Source organism: Carcharodon carcharias, chromosome 12 (genome assembly GCF_017639515.1).
Source record: "Carcharodon carcharias isolate sCarCar2 chromosome 12, sCarCar2.pri, whole genome shotgun sequence".
Classification (NCBI taxonomy): Eukaryota; Metazoa; Chordata; class Chondrichthyes; order Lamniformes; family Lamnidae; genus Carcharodon; species Carcharodon carcharias.
In genome coordinates this window covers 75264223-75283191 of record NC_054478.1, presented here as the reverse complement: position 1 = coordinate 75283191, position 18969 = coordinate 75264223, and the positions used below count along the sequence as shown (strand labels likewise).

General features: G+C 45.5%; 1 protein-coding gene across 1 annotated transcript in view; it reads right to left on the bottom strand.

Annotated features, from left to right (window-relative positions):
- kalrna (kalirin RhoGEF kinase a) overlaps positions 1-18969 on the bottom strand; it is a 1007899-nt gene that overhangs the window by 446185 nt on the left and 542745 nt on the right. Inside the window, exons 10-11 of the mRNA XM_041200492.1 lie at positions 16229-16351; positions 5924-6115 (exon numbers count right to left, since the gene is read on the bottom strand). Of these exons, the coding sequence (XP_041056426.1) occupies positions 5924-6115; positions 16229-16351 (315 nt within the window). The remainder of the gene's footprint in view (positions 1-5923; positions 6116-16228; positions 16352-18969) is intronic.

Here is an 18969-nt window from a genome sequence, read left to right as displayed (position 1 = left end):
GGCAACTGCATTGGTTCATCCAATTTTTGGAGCCCAGTAAGATCTCTGGTCCTAATGGTATACCTCTCTACATATCTCCAAACTTACATTGGCCTAAGGCAGCTTCATTGGGCTGGATTTTCATCCTAGAGGCAGGTGGCGGGAGTTGGGCAGTTTTCTGACTTGGTGCGCCAGCCTCAGGAGAAAGTGCCTGCAAACACAGGATTTGCATTTCAGCGGTGTGAGAGGTAACTGGAGTTGGACCAGTGCCCCCAGAAATAGTGTGGGGGCAGCCACTGGGACTGCCAGGTGCCAAGGCGGGCTGTTTAGAAGTCACCCCTCAGAACTCTGGGACTTCAAAACCAATAAAATAAAAACAGCTCTCTAGTCCTCACCCCTCACCCCCTCGCCCCCCCAATATTCTCCCCTTGCCCCATCCATGCCAACTCGTGCCACTTCATGCCCCCACTCATTCCCCATGGCCCCTCTTCACCACCATGCCAACCAATGCCCCACCAGTCACCCTCCAGGCCCCTCATACCCTCCATGCCAACCCATGGCACTTCCATACCCATTCAACCAGTATACACTCTGTACAGAACCACTGAACCTCATAGTAACAATAGCATTTGTGAAAATGATTTTGTTAAAGTCATTCACAAATTTCTACTTTATTTTAAAACATTTGCTTCGACTACAGCCCCATTAAAGTGTCAATTATCCTGACCCTTTAAAGTATCAATATCTGAAACTGTTAGCATTTGACACCTTTATATCTTGTGTAAATAAGCATTGTGCAATGGACAGAATAGATCACAGAGAAAGAGCTGTCAGTCAAGCAATGTTTTCCCTGGGGCGCAGCTGTTTCGACAGACCAATGGATGCCTGGGCTTTCAGCCAAGCCTCATTATTGTATGAGGGGTAATGGGGGGGAGGGCATGGGTGGATGGGCATAAGTTGGTAACAGCACATGGTTAAGACCTTTTCAACTTGCCTTTCAAGAGATTCCCTCCTCCACACTATGGTTCACGATACTTCTGAGGAGCCGTGAACCATGACTCCTTGAAAAGCTGGCCTGACTCCATGAAAATTGTGGAGGACTAAGAGATGCCCATCTCTGCAATGGAGCTGACCAGGTGAGGAGTGCAGAGTGGGGTTCGTGACCTGCACCAGCCCATACCTTTATATCGACAATTGGGAGAGCTGGGGATAGGGCCAGGAATCCCAGAATCGGGACCTAGCCGCCATTTTTAAAAGTACGCAGAGTCTCCTCGACTCTGTGAAAATCCAGCCCAATGTATTACTCATACTCTATCTTTGTTCTCTTGGAAATTTTTTATATTCACTCTATCCTTAAGAAAAGTATAGGATGAACAACTGCCCTACTGCCTCTGAATCAGGTATTTTTTGCAGTTAATTCCTTTTGAAAGCCTTATCTATTGTCAATGGTATAGTTATTCTTTTTGCCTTCCTCATTTAAACTATGCAGTACAGTTGGAACTCCCAAAGGAATTCTAATCCTCAGCAGGTTTATATTTCAACAGTAAGCTTTGGAAAGTATTGGTAAAAGGAAAGAAAATTTGAAAAATGCTGCAGGGCCGGAATTTTACATTGATCACTGTGTGTGCGCCTAAGCCGAACACATACAAAATTGCATGAAATGATGTCGGGCATGTGTCCCAACATCATTGCACATGCGAGCAATATTAAGGTTGGCGGGTGCACACAAGAGTCGGAGCCGCACCTGCCAACAATTAAAGTGCCAACTAAGGCCATTAAAAAGCCTATTGCCCACAATTTTATGTTGCCTGTGCCATTTTGTGCTCGTCACATAGGCAAAACAGGCAGGCGGGCAGCCCGTTTTTAATGAATTGTCTTCCAAAGGTGGGATAAAAAAGGTCTGAGCATTGCCATTGTGAGTAGTGAGAAGTTTAGGAGATAGCTTGCTACTGGTTGCTTAGTGAAACCTTACAGCTTTATCTCTGTTTTGAGCTTCAGTCTTTGCATTGTTAGTCTTCATTTCAGGACTCATTGGTGTCTCTAAAGCCTCTGGAGGATTTATACCATGTTGACCCTTCTTGTAACCAGGCAGCCTTCTGTTTCTCTGGTAATGGGGATTGTGTACTCCTCTGGTGGCAGCTCCTCTGAGGAGGAAGAGGAGGGTAGAAGGGAGAGGAGGCCAGGTAACCGCAGGCAACGTCCAAGGGAGCAACCTATGGGAGGAGAGGCACAGGCACAGGGGGCGCAAGGCCAGCAGGGAGTCCAAGGCGGAAGGGGCCACAGAAGACACAACTATCCTGCTGCCAGAGTATACAGGCATCGATACAACTACCTCAACATGTCAGAGGTGCAATGCCGAAGGAGGCTCCAACTCTTCAGGGGGACTGTGACCTCCATATGTCAGATGATTGGGCTGGAGGTCACCTCCAACTGTTTGGGTGGACATTCCATGCCAGTGGCTCTGAAGGTCACAGTGGCACTCAACTTCTGTGCCGTCGGCTCTTTCCAGCGGTCAGCGGGGGATCTGTATGGAGTGTCCCAATCAGCTGTCCACAGTTGCATCAAGCTGGTGATTGATGCTCTGTTCTGACAGTTCATGACATTTATTCATTTCCGGAAGGACAGGGCCAGTCAGGCCGAGTAAGCCAGAGGCTTCATTGCAATTGCTGTGTTCCCCCGCATCCAGGGTGCCATCGATTGCACACATGTGGCCATCAATGTGCCAGCGGGTGAGCCGGGTGCCTTTGTCAACAGGAATGGCTTCCATTCCATGAATGTCCAGATAGTTTGTGAACACAAGATGCAGGTTCTGCAAGTCTGTGCAAGGTACCCTGGCAGCTCCCATGATGCTTACATGCTCAGACACTCATAGGTGCCATGGCTATTCATGGCTCCAGCTTGACTGGATGGATGGCTGCTGCGTGACCAGGGCTATCCATTGAAAAGGTGGCTTATGACGCCTCTCTGGCACCCAAGAACAGAGGCAGAACAGCGTTACATTAGGAGGTATGTCTTCACAAGAGCGGTGATTGAGAGGACCATAGGTTTGCTGAAGATGAGATTCAGGTGCCTGGACCATTTGGGGGAGCACTACAATACCCTCCAGAATATGTGTCTCTGATAGTCATTGCATGCTGTGCTCTCCATAATCTGGCTCTGGCAAGGGGGAAGAGGATCTTAACGAAGCTCCACAGGCCACATGATGGATCCAGTGGCGGATCAGAAGAGGAGCCCGGAGAAGAACATAGTGAGGATGTGGAGGCAGACATCTGGAACCTTCAGGGAGTCAGGGACACCAGGGAGGCCTTGATTCAACGCTCCTTCAGCTATACTGCCAAGACATTGCTTTCACCTCATGTCTGGGGTGCCGCCTCCTTACCAGATGTTTGAACCACTCAGTACCTGTGCAATAAAGTTTAGAGCTACTCATGTCCAGCAAGAGATACTAGTGTGCCCTACACCTACAAAACAAGTGAAGCATACTCAGGCCCCACCTGGTAGGGAGGGTCCAGCACCATGGCTGGGCACTCCTCAGGCATCGTGGCCTCATCAGATGCCATAGTCACTGGCAGAGGAACAGAGGAGCTTCTGCCATCATCCAGAGTGCCCTGACAAGAACCCCCAGAGACAACAAGCAGCTTGTGCACCAATGTATGGTAGGTCTGGACCTCCCTGCTCGCCATTGATGGACGGGTACCCAGCAGAGATACTAGATGCCTTATACATCTCTCACACTAGCAGAGACTTCCTGAGGTCATTGCTTGTGTGAAGGCTTGCAGGTCCACGCGCAACCCCAGGAACCGCTGATTCTGTTGCTGGGGCTGCCTCTCCATGAGTGTCACCACTCTCTCAGCAGACGAGGCAGTGCTCTTGGTGCTGAGGGTCAATGCAGTGCTCATGCTCCGCATGGACTCCTCCATGACATAGACCATGGCACACAACCTTCAGGAATCTCCTCCAGATCCTCCTGCGCATCCTGGACATCCAGCATCTGCCATCTAATAGACAACTCCAGAGGCTCGTCATCTGCCTTGGACTCATCATGGTCCTGGTCTTCAGTAGTCCTCTGATTACCAATGCCCTGGGCACTCTCTGTCTCCGCCTGCCCCTCATGAGAGTGTGCTGTGCCCTCCCCACCGTGCATTGACATTGTAGCTGACGATCTAATGCCCACCGAGGTGCTTGTATTGCGCTGGTGCCTGGTGCAGAGAGGGGGTGTGATGCAGGTTCAACTGCCAGCATCAAGGGTAGCTCATCGGGGTCTGAGTGTGGCTCATTAGGGTCCTGCACTCATTGGCTGGATGACGATTCTAGGGGAGGAAAACGACATGTCATTAGTATTAGTAATCACACTCTCACTGTGCATGCTAGGAGGGCTGGAGAGTTAATGGAGGTCTACATCATGGTGCTATTATCTTTCGATGAACAGGTTGAGGATTCCATTACAGTTGAGACAACAGAATAATGTTTACACACTCTGCTACTCTCACCTCTTTGTACTGCACTCTTACCTTTGTCAGAGACCGCTGCCTCTCCACGACTGGTGGAATGAACTGGGCGCCAGCACTCCATCTCTAAGGCATCTATCTCGCTCCTCATCAATATATGGGGGGGGGGCTGTCCACGCATCCTTGGCCTCTCAATGTTGTTATGGCTTCTCTTCTCCTGAAAGGACAGAGAAGCATTGATTAGTCCACTCTCTGCCTGCAGTGCCATTGCAGCCTGGCCAACCCAACCTGAGGAACACTTTGCAGGGCACAAGAGCACATCTGAGTCATGGCCCTCAACTTGGAAAGCAATCAAGCCAAGCAGCCAGAGCTCACTACCTTGGCCAGTGCCGATGTTATTGACAGTTGGCACTCAGACTCTTACACCTCTGAACATCACGGGGGGACAGCCAGCCGTTAACACTTCTTCATGCGGATCCATGGCAACTCGGTACTCACCCTTGATGAGCGCAGCAGATCGTTGAACCTTTTGTGGCACTGCATCCGTGTGCGCCACACAACATCATGGCCACTGACCTGGATTGCCATCTCTGCCCATGCTTTATTGGTCAGGTGTGGTTGGCCCCCTCTTGCCACCCCTGGAGATGAGGATATCCCACCTGGCACTGACTTCCTCCACGAGGATTCCCAGGCGCTCATCCGAGAGCTGGGAGGCCAAGTGTCCACAGGACTTGCCCTCCCGTCTGGCGTGCCCAGCAGGTGGAGATGACCCTGCTGCTCAAAAGAAATGTTTCATCAAACAACTCCAAAGCTACAAAGTGTCCCTTGGTAGCCTTCAGGGAGCTGCCTCTGCTATTTTTAAATCCCCCATCGGGTCGCCATTGGATGGACCCAGCGCCTGACAGGCTCGTGCCCCAGTCCAGTTCCTTCAAAACCATTGAGCACTTGCGTTTCACACTTGGTGGCTCTTAATTGGACACCCAGTGTGAAATCATGTAGAAAACCCAATCTCGCCTGGCAGCAGATTATACGTCTGCTTCCAGGCCCATCGACTTGGCACGCCCGCCAACTGTGAAATTCAGGCCCAGGAATCAAAAAGCAAAATAAGAATTTTAATAGCAAAACAAAATTATCAATAAAGTTCAACAGTAATAATCTTTTGAGAACAGGACAAGGCTTCAGAATTTATGCATGTGCCTATTTCACAAGGGTGAGCTCAGCGCCAAGATTTGAATCCATATAGAGCATATGAAATTCAAGTTGTTGAATCACTTTAAACTACAGATGATACTTTGCTGGGCTTGCCTCATAACCTAAAAGTTCTATCACAGAAATCCCCCAGAATGTGGGCCTGTAAACTGACTTTACAAATCATTTTGCACTTCAGTAAACAAAATATTCTAAAATTTACCGTGGAACATTTTCTTTCGTAACTGAAGCATTAAATTGAATGTCAACATTGTGCAGGCACAAAGCTATCAAATTTTCTATCTTACCTCTTTCGTGTGGGTGTGAAACGACACTGACATATCCAGCAGAAGTTTCCTATGCTCCACTCTTCGTACAAAATCCTGAATCCGTACTTCTAGGTGTCGGGCAGCTTTGTAGATCTCCTCAGGATCACATTCTCCAGTCTGAGCTAGCTGCTCTGCTGCCTCCAGCAGCTTATCAGCATTGGTGTATGTATTCTAGTTAAAAATGAGAAGAAAATTAAATGGATATGTGATTCTGAAAGCTCTTGTCGGGCTGTTTACTCTCTCTATAACACGCCCACGGATGATCCATTAAGCCTAAAATAAATCACAATCATTCCCTTTAGAAAAAGAACAAAAAAAAATCTGGCAGAATGGCCAGCACAGACTAAACTTTCTACAGCAGATACCAAACAGTATATAATCTCTCAAAATGTAACCCCAACAGCACAAGGACATCATATACATTAATACGAAAGTGTATGCTTATCTATGAAATCCCTGAAATCTCCAAGAGTTACCATTCATGTGATTTGATTCTCCTAGCCCATTACCACAGCAATCTGCCTTTGACACAGCAATATTTGGCCAAACAAGTGCACGAAGTTCTGGATCAATCAAATAATGTGATTCAGTCAGAACTGATCCAATATAATACAAATGTACAGACACACTACTAGAATAAATTAATGCCCACAAAAATTGTTTAATTAAATTCCTCTTTCTGTATTTCTAAAGTACTTTGCTCATTTACAGAAATTAGTGTTTTCTTTATTATCTTTTATAGTTTGCCAGGCACAATAAAGTTGAAATTTTCCCAGATCCTGAATCATGGCACAGCCTCATATACAGTGAACAACTTGCTGTAAAAATTGTAGGTCCACTGCCTGCTTCTGTTAAGTCACCTGATGTGTCAGATGACCCCATGCTGTAGCATCACAGAAAATTTCATCCTAAAGCTTTAAGTGCAATGATCCCTCAGGGAGCACACGCAGGCTATATAATACCAATTATGATTTCATTTCCCAGTGTTCATATTCAATATTATAGATAATTGATAATATTTAAATAAAAATTTAGAATATAATCCAACCTCAATTAGGAAAGCTCACAGGAATTTAGCATGCTACAGCACACATGTGTGCCAACAGTTACATAAAGATTCTGGGCTGCTTCATGTTTTCTATTATGCGCAATTCGTTTACAGCCTAAAGGATGCACCATAGTACTATTATGATAAAGATTAATTTGAAAGCAATTGTTATATAAATTCGGTAAATCAATCAGTGAGTTCTCATGAATTTTCATTAAGTTTTTTGGGAGCTTTTATAAAATGCTTATTTCTGTCCTACCCTGCCTCAGGTTGCAACGGCAGTGTCTGCTGGGTCAGACAGCTCAGCTTGTTTCTGGGACTAGGGCAGAAATTGATACAGGGATCACAAAAATAGAGAGGTTTATCATCATGAGAAAAGGAGGTCATTTTTAATTTGGATGGATATTGGGCAGACAGTGGGTGGAGTGATTTACAGGGGAGGTGTCAGCATAGTGGTAATGTCACTGGATTAGTAATCCAGAGCCCCAAGTGAATACCCTGGGAACACAGCAGCTGCTGGAATTTAATTAATAAAAGATGTGGAATTGAAAGCTAGTCTTGGTAGAAGTGCCATGAAATTATCACTGATTTGTTGTAAAATTGTTTTAGTAGGGAGACGGTGACATAGGCCTGAATTCTACCCTCGGGGTGTGCCCAAAGCCGGCACAGCTGGAAGCGGATATAAAACCCGCTTCCGGCTGAGTTCATGCTGTGAACACGATCTTATGCTGAGTGGCCAATTAAGGCCCACCCAGTGTGAAATGCGACTGCCGGATGTGTTTTCCGTGCGCTGGGATGGGAACACATTGGGCGCTGGGTCCAATGGGGACCCAGTGGAGTGTTCAATAAATGGAAGAGGCAGCTCTCTGAAGGCTGCCAGGAGTTGTGAGGGAGGCTGAGGAAGCTGTTTGGAAGCTATCCAAGAAGTGTCCTGGTGTACAAACATGGCATCAGCATCTGGCGGTCATGGTAGGTGGGAGGGCAAATTGGGTTGGCACTCTGCCCCCATTTCTCAGATGAGTTCCTGGGGATGCTGGCCAAGGAAGTCAGTGCCACATGACATATCTTAATGCCCAGGGATGGCAAGAGAAAGCTGCCCCATCTGACCAAGAAGACCTGGATAGAGGTCGCCGTACAGGTCAGTGGGCACGACATGGGGCCCCGCATGTGGCTTCAATGCTGCAAAAGGTTCAATGATCTGCTGCGATCAGCAAGGGCAAGTGCAGAAATAGCATGGACCTGTGCGGAGAACTTTAGTTGGGTGCCCGTTTCTTGGAATGTTCAGGGGCCTAGGAGTGTGTATGCCATCTGGCACTGAAGCCTGCCCTGCCAAGGCCGGGATGTCAGCACCATTGGCCTCAGTGCATTGCAGGGTGAGATGTGTCACAGTGACATGGCCCACCTAATGCCTGGGTGGGGGGAACCAGGAAAGGACCTTCAAGGAGATGGAACAATATTGAGGTTATTTTTCTCCGTCAGGAGAATAGCAGTCATAACGCGGCGGAGCACCGCAGAACGGTTGGAGGAATGCCAAATCTGTGCATCCTCTCGAAGCACCAGAGCGATGCAGTGGAGCTGGATTACCACTGGTCAGCTCACTCCTCCAGTCACGGTGAGGTGGGGGTCTTGGATGAAGGTAAGAGTGCAGGTGACAGATGCATGTGTGGTGGGTACTGGAAACATAACGGGTTCCTCTCATCAGAAACTGAACTGCCATAGCCAGAGAGCCCACTGAAGCTCCAATGCAGATTGCACCATGCAGCAGGTCTCCACTGTCTCCTCAGCCCACCTAGCATGCATAGTGACTTTGATGATCGAATGCACTGATCTTTTGCCTTCCTCCTGCAGATGTGCCATCCGCAGGAGCTGCTGGCGACCCTGAGGACACCCCATTGAGCTCTGAGGAAGACATCACACCCGCACCAGCATCACGTCATCCCTCTGAACAAGGCACCAGCACAGATAATCACACATTGCTGGGCATTATTAATTCGGCTCCATTGGTGATGCACAGTGGTGAGGGCACATCACACTCACATGGGGAACTGGCAGCGGCAGAGAGGTCCCAGGGAGCTGACAGTGGGAGCACAGCTGAAGACCAGGGCCATGTTGCGTCCAAGGCAAATGATGAGCCTCTGGAGTCGTCCATGAGCAGGGAGGTGAAAACACACCTCATGCTGGCAGACAAGCTGCCTATTGTCTCTATGGACTTCTCTCAGGGTGCTCTGGATAAGGGCACCAGCTCCTCTGCCCCTCTGCCAGTGGCTGCTGCATCTGATGATGCCATGACGACTGAGGAGTGCCCAGCCATAGGCCTGTACGCACCCTCCCAGGTGGAGCCTGCTCAGGCTCCAGCGGCCAGCGGACGACCGCCAAGGTCATCAAGGCCACCAGCACAGCAGAGTCAGCAGGCTGCTTTCAATGTCACTGTCAGCGAGGGGGGATGGTGGCACCAAGACGCAGCACCCACAGACATAAGTTGAAGGCACCTTGAACACAGCAGGGGCTCAAGGGTGACATTTCATGCGTTAATTATTTTGACTCTTGCGTTGGGGATGGACAATTTGTTTGTTCTGTGTTTGTTCATGTGAAGTAACATAAACATTTATTTGACTTAAATGGGAGAGTCGGATGGATGGTATGAATAGGTGCCAGATGCAGCACAGGCTTGAAAAAGTGTGGCTTGTGTCGTGCTGGCATACTGGTCTGGGTTCTCATTTATTGACTGTTAGCAAAGGAGACAATTCCATGGGTTTGAGGAGGCATTGATGCCTTGGATGCCTAGCAGAAGGTTCACTGCATCAAAGTATCCCTGGCTCCTTGAGGGTTAATGTCCTCTATCTTGAGGTACTCCCCAGGCTCCTCTTCTGAACAATCATTTGAGTCATCCTCCATGGCCTGTGGATCTGCCTCGCTTTCCTCAGCCTCCAGTGGGTCTCCCCTTGCCAGAGTTATGTTGTGCTGGGCACAGCATGAGACGACTATGACGGGGACACACTCTGGAGTACACTGCAATGCTCCCCCTGACCAGTCCAGGCATCTGAAGCGCATCTTAAGCAGCCTGATGGTCCTCTCCAGAAACCCCCTTGTGGAGGCATGACTCCTGTTGTATCTCTCCTTGGCCTCAGTTCTTGGGTGATGGAGTGGGGTCATCATCCACCTCTTCAAAGGATAGCCCTTGTCACCCAGGAGCCATCCATCCACTCATGCAGGAGCCATGAACAGGCTTGGTACCAGTGAGTGTTGTAAGATGTAAGCATCGCGTGAGTTCCTAGGGTAATGGGCACATATTTGGAGAATCTGTGTCCTGTGGTCACAGATGATCTGAACATTCATCGAATGGATCCCCTTTCTGTTTATGAAAGCTCCCTGCTCACCTGCTGGTTCCTTGATGGCCACATGAGTGTAATCTATTACACCCTGGATGCGGGGGAACCCAGCCTTCACAGTGAAGCCTCAAGCTCTTTCGGCCTGGCATGCCTCGCCTGTCCAGAAGCGGATGAACGTGCGGACGTGCCTAAAGATAGCATCTGTCACGACTTTGACACAACTGTGTGCAGCTGATTGAGAAATGCCACACAGATCTCCGACTGAACCCTGAAAAGAACCGGAGGCATAGAAGTTGTGGTCACTGTGACCTTCAAAGCTATTGGCACAGGTGTCCGCCCACACAGTTGACATATCATGTGACATATGCTGTCACTGTGTCCATGAAGAGGCGAAGTCTCCTGCGGCACTGGACCTTGAACACCTGGAGGTAGTTGGAGCACTGCCTGAACACTCTAGCCACTGGGTAGTGGCATCTTTAGCATGCTCTCCTGCTTTGACCCCCCTACTGGCCCTGCACCAACTGAACCCACATCCCTCCTCTTAAAGGTCTGTCCCTGGGATGCTGCCCGTGCCCACCTGACCTCCTCTCCCTCTTGCCCCTCTACTCCTCTTCAGAGGATGTTCCACCAGCAGAATACATTATCCCCATTAACTGGGATGCAGAGGAGCAGTGCCTTGAAAATGAAGGGGCACTGTGCTGCAATACTCAGAGGAATCTTCCAGGGAAGATGAGGACCTGAGATGCTGAAAGGCAGGCTTGACAATCAAACAAGATGCCAAGAAACTCTGGAACAACTCTGTACTCACACAGCAAAAGACTGGCAATGGCAGAGAAAGTTTTCCTGCTCCGGGGGCCTTTATCCAGCCCCAGGATGAGGAAATGATGAAAACGTGAATTCCGTCCACCCATTTTGCCCATGTGATGAGCTAAAAATCGCACGGGCAACATAAAATCGCGGTCAATAGGCTTTTTAATTGCCTTAATTGGCCTTTTATTTGTCAGTGGGCGCTGCCCTGACTCCTGTGCATGCCGACCAATCTCAATATTGAACTCATGTGCGATAACGTCTGGACGCACGCCCAATGGCTTTTCATACAATTTTACATGCGTTCGAGTGGGGTGCATGCCTGACCTCGGAACGCAAGCTTCAGGCCATAGTGGTAATGTCACTGGACTCGTAAAACAAGGTAATGCTCAAGGTAATGCTCTGGGGACACAGGTACAAATCCCACCATGGCAGCTGGTGGAACTTAAATTCAATTAATTAATAGAAACCTGGAATTGAAAGCCAGTATCAGCAATAGTGGCCATGAAACTTTCATCAATTGTTGTAAAAACCCGTCTACCTCACTGAGGCCCTTCAGGGAAGGAAATCTGCCATCCTTACCGGGTCTAGCCTACATGTGACTCCAGCCGCTCAGCAATGTGGTTGACATCTAGTGGGGAGATGGTGGTAATGTCAATGGGCTAATAATCCAGAGGCCCAGACTAATGTTCTGGGGACACAGGTTCAAATCCCACCATGGCAGCTGGTGGTCAAATTCAATTACAGAATAAGAGGTAGGCCATTTAGGACTGAGATGAGGAGGAATTTCTTCACTCAGAGGGTAGTGAATCTTTGACATTCTCAACCACAGAGGGCTGTGGAGCTCAGGGCTCAGTCATTGAGTATATTCAAGACAGAGATTGATAGCTTTCTAGATATTATCAAGGCATGTGGGTAAGTGTGGGAAAATGGTGTTGACGGAGAAGATCAGCCATGATCTAGTTGGATGGTGGAGCAGACTTGAGGGGCTGAATGGCCTACTCCTCCTATTTCCTTCCTTCCTATGGATAGATAACCTAGTGGATGTCACTAGCAGGAGAACCAAATTACTTTGGTGATCAGGTCTCACAATAAATTCAGCGAGCTGTCAGCAATAAAGGAACACTGATAGGCAGCAGGGCAGTTGGAAAGTGGAAGTTTGCAGGGAAATTTGGACAGCTCCGCTGCAGAGTCTCATTTGGGGGATCATTGGGGAGCCACCAGCAGTGGCCGGGATGATTTTTGTGGTCAGGAGGAGTCCAACAAAAATGTATCATTTAATATTTTTTGGAATTATAGTGTATGCTCCATCCAGCGTATGAAAAAATGTATATGAGCCCTAAATTCATTGTAGGACCCAAACTTCAATATCTTCACAAGGTGCTTGCTTGTTTCAGGCAGAGCACTGGCACTCTATTTTAAAGGCCCCTGCAATAATAGTGAGAAGTTCTATTTTGCAATTTTCATCTTTTTACCATCCCATCACTACAGTAGCAAGTTAAAAATGATTCTCATACAAGATGTCCCATTTCTATTGCATGACTGCCACTGCTACTGGGCTGCAGCTCATCATTTCTGACTCCCAGAGATCTGAATGAAGCCCCTATCAGTTTACTCTCCCACTCTATCAAAGCTTGAGGCAATGGTTAATCCCAGGTCCTCACAATCGTTGAGAGATGCTGGTGTCACAGGGTAAGGGCAATGGCACTCAGCTACAATGACCATTGGGGTGACCACACATTCCATAGTTGACTGTAGAGCATCAACAAAATGCATGACAATCTTTTATCATGGACTAATAGGCTCCACCATACTTATTCTACTTATCCTTGATGCTTCCTGGTAGACAGTTCAATAATTTAGTAATAGTCGGTGCACAGAAATCAACAATTTTTCTTTTAAATACTGTGTCTGTGAAATCTGTACCTCTGTCATCTTCTGTTGTGAACAGTCCCTTGGTTATCTTTTCCATTGGACGCGTTTACCACCTTCACCTACTTCAGCTCACATGTGCTCAGTGAATCCTCCAGTGCAATCCCACAGATTCACTAAGTTATTCACAATAACTATTGCTGTGCTGGTGCTTAGCCGAGTAAGAGTGATTGGTGAGTCATTGTCATCAGAATTTACATTTCAATTGTCTAATTGACCTGGAAAACCAAGACATGGATAACAGCTAGAATGCAGAGGGCAAACACTAGCAAACCACTGGCAGTGCTATAAGAACACAGGAACATAGTCGCAGGAATAGGCCCTTTGGCCCTTTGAGCCTGCTCCACCATTCAATAAGATCATGGCTGATCTGGTTGTGGTCGCAGCTCCACTTTCTTGTCTGCCCCCCATAACCCTTAACTCTCTTGCCTAACAAAAATCTGTCTAACTCTGCCTTGAGTAAATTCAAAATCCCAGCCACCGCTACTTTCTGGGGAAGAGAATTCCACACACCAACAATCCTTTGGGAGAAAAAGTTTCTCCTCATCTCTGTTTTAAAAGGCAGACCTCTTATTTTCAAACTATGTCACCTAATTTTAACCTCCCCCACAAAAGGAAACATCCTCCGGGTATCCATCCTATCATGTCCCCTCATGATCTTAAATGTTTCAATAAGAGCACCTCTCATTCTTCTAAACTCCAATGTGTGTAGGCCTAACCTGTTCAACCTTTCTTCATAAGACAACCTCTGCATCCCAGGAATCAGTCAAGTGTACCTTCTCTGAATTATTTCTAAAGCAATTATATATTTTCTAAAAATAAGGAGACCAAAATTGCACATGGTAATCCAGATGTGGTCTCACCAAGGTCCTGTACAGCTGCAGTAAAACTTCCCTACCTTTATATTCCATTCTGCTTGTTATAAACACCAACATTCCATTTGCCTTCCTAATCACTTGCTATACCTGCATACTAACTTTATGTGATTCATGTATCAGGACACCTAGATCCTTCTATACCATCAAGTTCTGCAATCTTTCTCCATTTAACTAGTATACTCCTTTTTCTATTCTTCTTCCCATAGCGAATAAGTTCACATTTACCTTTGTTATACTCCATCCGCCAAATTTTAGCCCACTCACTTAACCTGTCTATATCCCTAAGCTATGGAACATCGGGCCTCAAGGTTCAGGAGATTGTGAGTATATTACTCAAAAAGTTAAGTACAATACAGTATCTCAAACCCGGCTGTCTAAAAACCAGATTTGTCCAAAAACTGGACATTTTTAGAATGTGTCGTGCAACAATTCTAACTGAGAAAAGTTTTTAAAAAGTTATCTGGACAATTTGGCTAGGCTCTGCATTTCACAGTATGGTGCCTGACTCCCTTTATCTCTTGTGTGCCGATCTATTCCTGCACTCCGAGTGGCCCCTGATCCCACCTGACCTGAGCCGCCCATGGTCCGAACCGCCTGACCCGAAACCTGTATAAAGCTAAGAGGAAGGGAAGATGCCAACAGATGTTCCATGCCTCCACCCGTGTCATCTCCATTCCAATGCCTGTATGCCTTCTTTTGATGTCAACAGTGGTGACTTTCACAGGAGCAAGTGTTAGCACGTGGCGGGATCCTCTTCTGTGCTATTTAGCTCCCTTCTGTTAGGTGCTAGCTTCACATTCAAGAAGTGAACATGGATAAATGTGCGTCTTGGCCAAAGCTTTCAATCTTCATCATGTATAAGTGAACTTACCACATTGTGCATGGTAGCAGGAAGAACAGCAAGGTTCAATAAGAAACATATTCATGAGTGAGCAGCAGTTTTTGAGGGTGTGAGTATAAGATCATAAGAAATAGGAGCAGGAATAGGCCATTTGGCCCATCAAGCCTGCTCTGCCATTTTATGCCACTTTCTTGCCTGTCCCCCATAACCCTTGACTCCCTTGTCATTGAAAAATCTGTCTAACTCAACCTTCAATATATTCAAAGACCCAGCCTCCACTGCTCTCGGTGGAAGAGAATTCCAAAGACTCACAATTAAAGAAAAGAGATCCAATGAAGTCTTGTCTGCTGACTTACAGACAGTGCACCAAATGGAGAGAGAAGTTTTGACAGGGTTAAGGCAAATGTTGGATCTAGTTGGGTTAGGTGAAAGTGTGAGAGATGTGAAGGAGACCCTTGCCTTGGCACTTCTGATGACAAGACCAAGTCATTTTCTGTACAGCAGCCAGATCCTGAAGATAATGCTACTTAAATTGGCACCTTGTGTCACTGCTCACCATACCCATTCACCAATTTCCCTTGCCAAATGCCACCATCCAAGGGGATGAGGACCTATTTTCTATTCTGAAATTCCTCCACCTCCTTCTCTGTGGCTGTACCTGAAAAAACTCAGGGACCTACTGAAAATTTTCTTGCCTCCAGATATCCTTCTGTAGTATAACAATATTGCTTCCCTACCTTAGTCACAAAATGCACATCCTAATTAAGCTCCTGCAGGCTTTTAAGGGCCTGTAGCATTGCCAACTTTCCTGCTTCCCAGTTGGTAAGCTGGCAATGGGGTACACATTTCATGATGGCTGCTTGTCTCTGGAAAACTAGGGACAACCCGTAAATTAGCAAAGAAGTCTCATCAAATCTTCTGGGAAGCTAGTGCTCTCATTCTGCCTAGCTCCTGCCAGTTAAACCAAATTCAACACCATTGACTTCAAGGCTTCTGATGTGCAACAACATATACAATACATTAAAACATGTGTCAAAATACATTAAGCAACATTTAATGTTACTCTAATAAAGTATTCTTTTCAGAGTAGCCTCAAAGTAATGAAGTGCTCTCAGAAATGCTAAAGACTCCAATAGTTAAAGGAATATTTATGCAATTAAATTAAAGTACATGAAGAAAATGCATTCCATCTTGCTAAATGTTTTTAAATAATTTAAAGAACAGCAGACCATGATGCATTGAACACTTGGGAGTTATTTGACTATTCCAGCCTATTTTTGGCTCAGTGTGTTAAGCAACTACTTTTGTTTTACTGTTCGTTTCCTTCACAAAGCATTGCATTATTTTAAAAAAGAGAATTAGGACTTTTAATCAGCAATAACATACAGAATGTAAAATATTGCTAAGTATTATTGCCAAAGTAAATATGAGATGAGGTACCATTCCTACCTGAGCTACTTCTTCAAAATCATCATGCCTTTTCTGGAGAGCACGGGCTCTATGAAGTGACTTTCCAACCCCAGTGTGTTTACTTAGAAATGCTTCTCCATGGTTTTCTATCCAGTCTAAAACCTTTAATTTAAGAAAAATGATGAGATACACCAGCAAAGCAACTAGCAGAAATAAATCATTGCAATTCATTAATGCTGCAATTTTTTTTACATATTAATGTTGGTTGATTAGGAAGATGTTTAATTAACTCATTATGAACCCTGTAATTGGGGAAAAGTTATGATTTAGAATAATGATTTGTATGAAGCATCAACTAATTGACCCCCTTGAGAAATGAAATGTCAGGTTTGACAACCAAGTAGTTAGTATACTGTTCACTACATAGCAGGAAGAAAAATATCTGGAGATTATTGCCATATTGTCAGGTGCTTTTGACCATTTTACCCCTGTTTCAGCCAAAACATGAACCTATACTCTAAATTATTGACAGTGTTTCCAAATGCCCTGATATCTGGGTAAAACATTGTAACAAGGCCAAGACAAAATGATAACGATCCCTTTTTGATGACTTCAGATACTGGTTCTGTCCCATGCTTCTATGAGATCCTCCTTGACCTTGAGAGGCAGCAAAGTAACATTAGCTCTTGACCTTATTTTAGGCTTTACATGTCAAGCAAATGTGTTAAAAATATAAATGAACAAATAATGGCTAAAACATAAATATATATTTCTCATAGTTTTAAACATCACTGACTGTTCATATAGTGGAACATAAAACTTTGCAACTACAGTGTTAATATTATCACCATAATTATTTTTGGCATAGTTGTTTTATTAATCTTTGCTTCACTAACTACAAAAGTTGTCTGTCTTAGTATATGTGGGCCAGAATTTTGCCATGGAGATGGAACCTCGATTCATGAAATCTCCCAACTTGACAGACCCGTGTGCATGGAAAGGACTCCCGAATGCTTGATTTTCACTCTGGGATTGAGTTGGGGTTGAGTTGGACCTGCTGCCCCAGAGACAGTTTGGAGGTCGCTATGGAGGCAGGCAAGTGCCAGTGTGGGCTGGTTAGAAGGCCTGCTTTGGTTTTCTGAAACTTTGGTTTAATTTTATAAAAGGCTGTTGGGCCCCTTAGCCCTCACATCTGCACATACCCCTTATGCGCCCTCATGCCCCCATGCTACCTCATATTCCTATACCCCATGCCACCTCCATGTCACCTCCATAGCTACTCACCCAGTTTGCACAATGGGCAGACCTTAGGAGCCATGTGAAGATGACAAAAAGCCTCTAACAATCTAAGAGAGTTCTCATTCATACACATTGATACTGAAAATAACTCTTATTCATGAAACCCATTCAAAGATTTTAAATCCCCTCAGGTGCTCAGTCTGTTACAAAAACAAACTTCTATTCACTAACCACATCAAAGACAGCTAATTCTTTAACAGCTTCTTCAAACTGTCAATCAAAATATGAACCCAATCCCTTTGCTGAGATAAGTAGTTTGGGAGATTTTGAAACTCAGCCAAGCATTCATGATATACTCAGCTAGAATAATAGCCTTGGGAAATGTCAGTAATGAAGGCTATTAAAACTGCTGGAAAAAATGAAAAAAAAGGTTTATTTCTAAGCTACACTAGATGGCCTGTCAATCAATAAACTCCAGTGGGTGTTCTTTCCCCTAACTGACAGCTGCAGCCTTTTTTGATTTTTGAAGTGCTGGGGATTTAAATAACTTCAGATAATGACACTAAAACGGACCTTATCTGTCCTTCAAGAATGTTTATGCCTCCTCCATAAATTTGTAACATCTCCACTGTGGGTTAAGTCCCTCAGAACAGTGAAAATGGCATCTGTTTGAACTCAGCACTAATTTCAAATGGCTCTGCTGTGTGATTCATGCCCATCCCTTTCCCCCTGCCAACAAAAATGAAAGCTGCTGGAAATAGGAGCAGGACATTTGAATCCATATCCTGCCCGCCATTGTCAAAGGCCTCCGGAGTTGACCCCACTCCCTGACAAGATGGCCCATTGTCTCCTCAAAGGTTCCAGTTGGATAACATCTCAAAGGTTTAAAATTAAACTCATTAATTTGAAAAGAGGAAGATTGATAAAGCTCTCCAAAACATTAACTGCAGCTTCATGCATTTAAATGTCAGTCTGTTCAATTCTAAAAGCTGTCATTCAGACACATATCTGAGTACATCACACAGCATACTTGTACTTGTACTAAGTGGTTTGGATTCCTTTCAAGTAACTGTTAGAAGATCAACTGAACAATAGTCACAGAACTTTATCAAGTTGAGCATTATATCTGTGAGTGAAGTTTTTGTTTAATCCTTATATGATAGGAAAGCCAATACTAATCTATATCTTAGATAAAAACTTTTTTTATACTCACGATGGAAAAAGAAGGAGGCAGTGCAGAAATTAATGACATACAGATGGTAGCCTTAGGGCATGTATATAAAAAATAAATAGAAACAGTGCATAAGGACTTAATTTGAATAGTCCAACAGATTTTTAGTAATGGATGTTGACAAAGAAGGAAATGCAGAGGGATGGTAAACATGAGCAGTCTATTGGAAAAAGGAATATTCTGCCTCCCAGACCTGTACTACCATAGAGGTCATGAGGAAAGTGCCACATGTCAAGTCTCAACATTTTTGCAATCCATAGGGCACAAAGTAGACTATTTTTACACAAGAATACACAAGAATTAAGAGCAG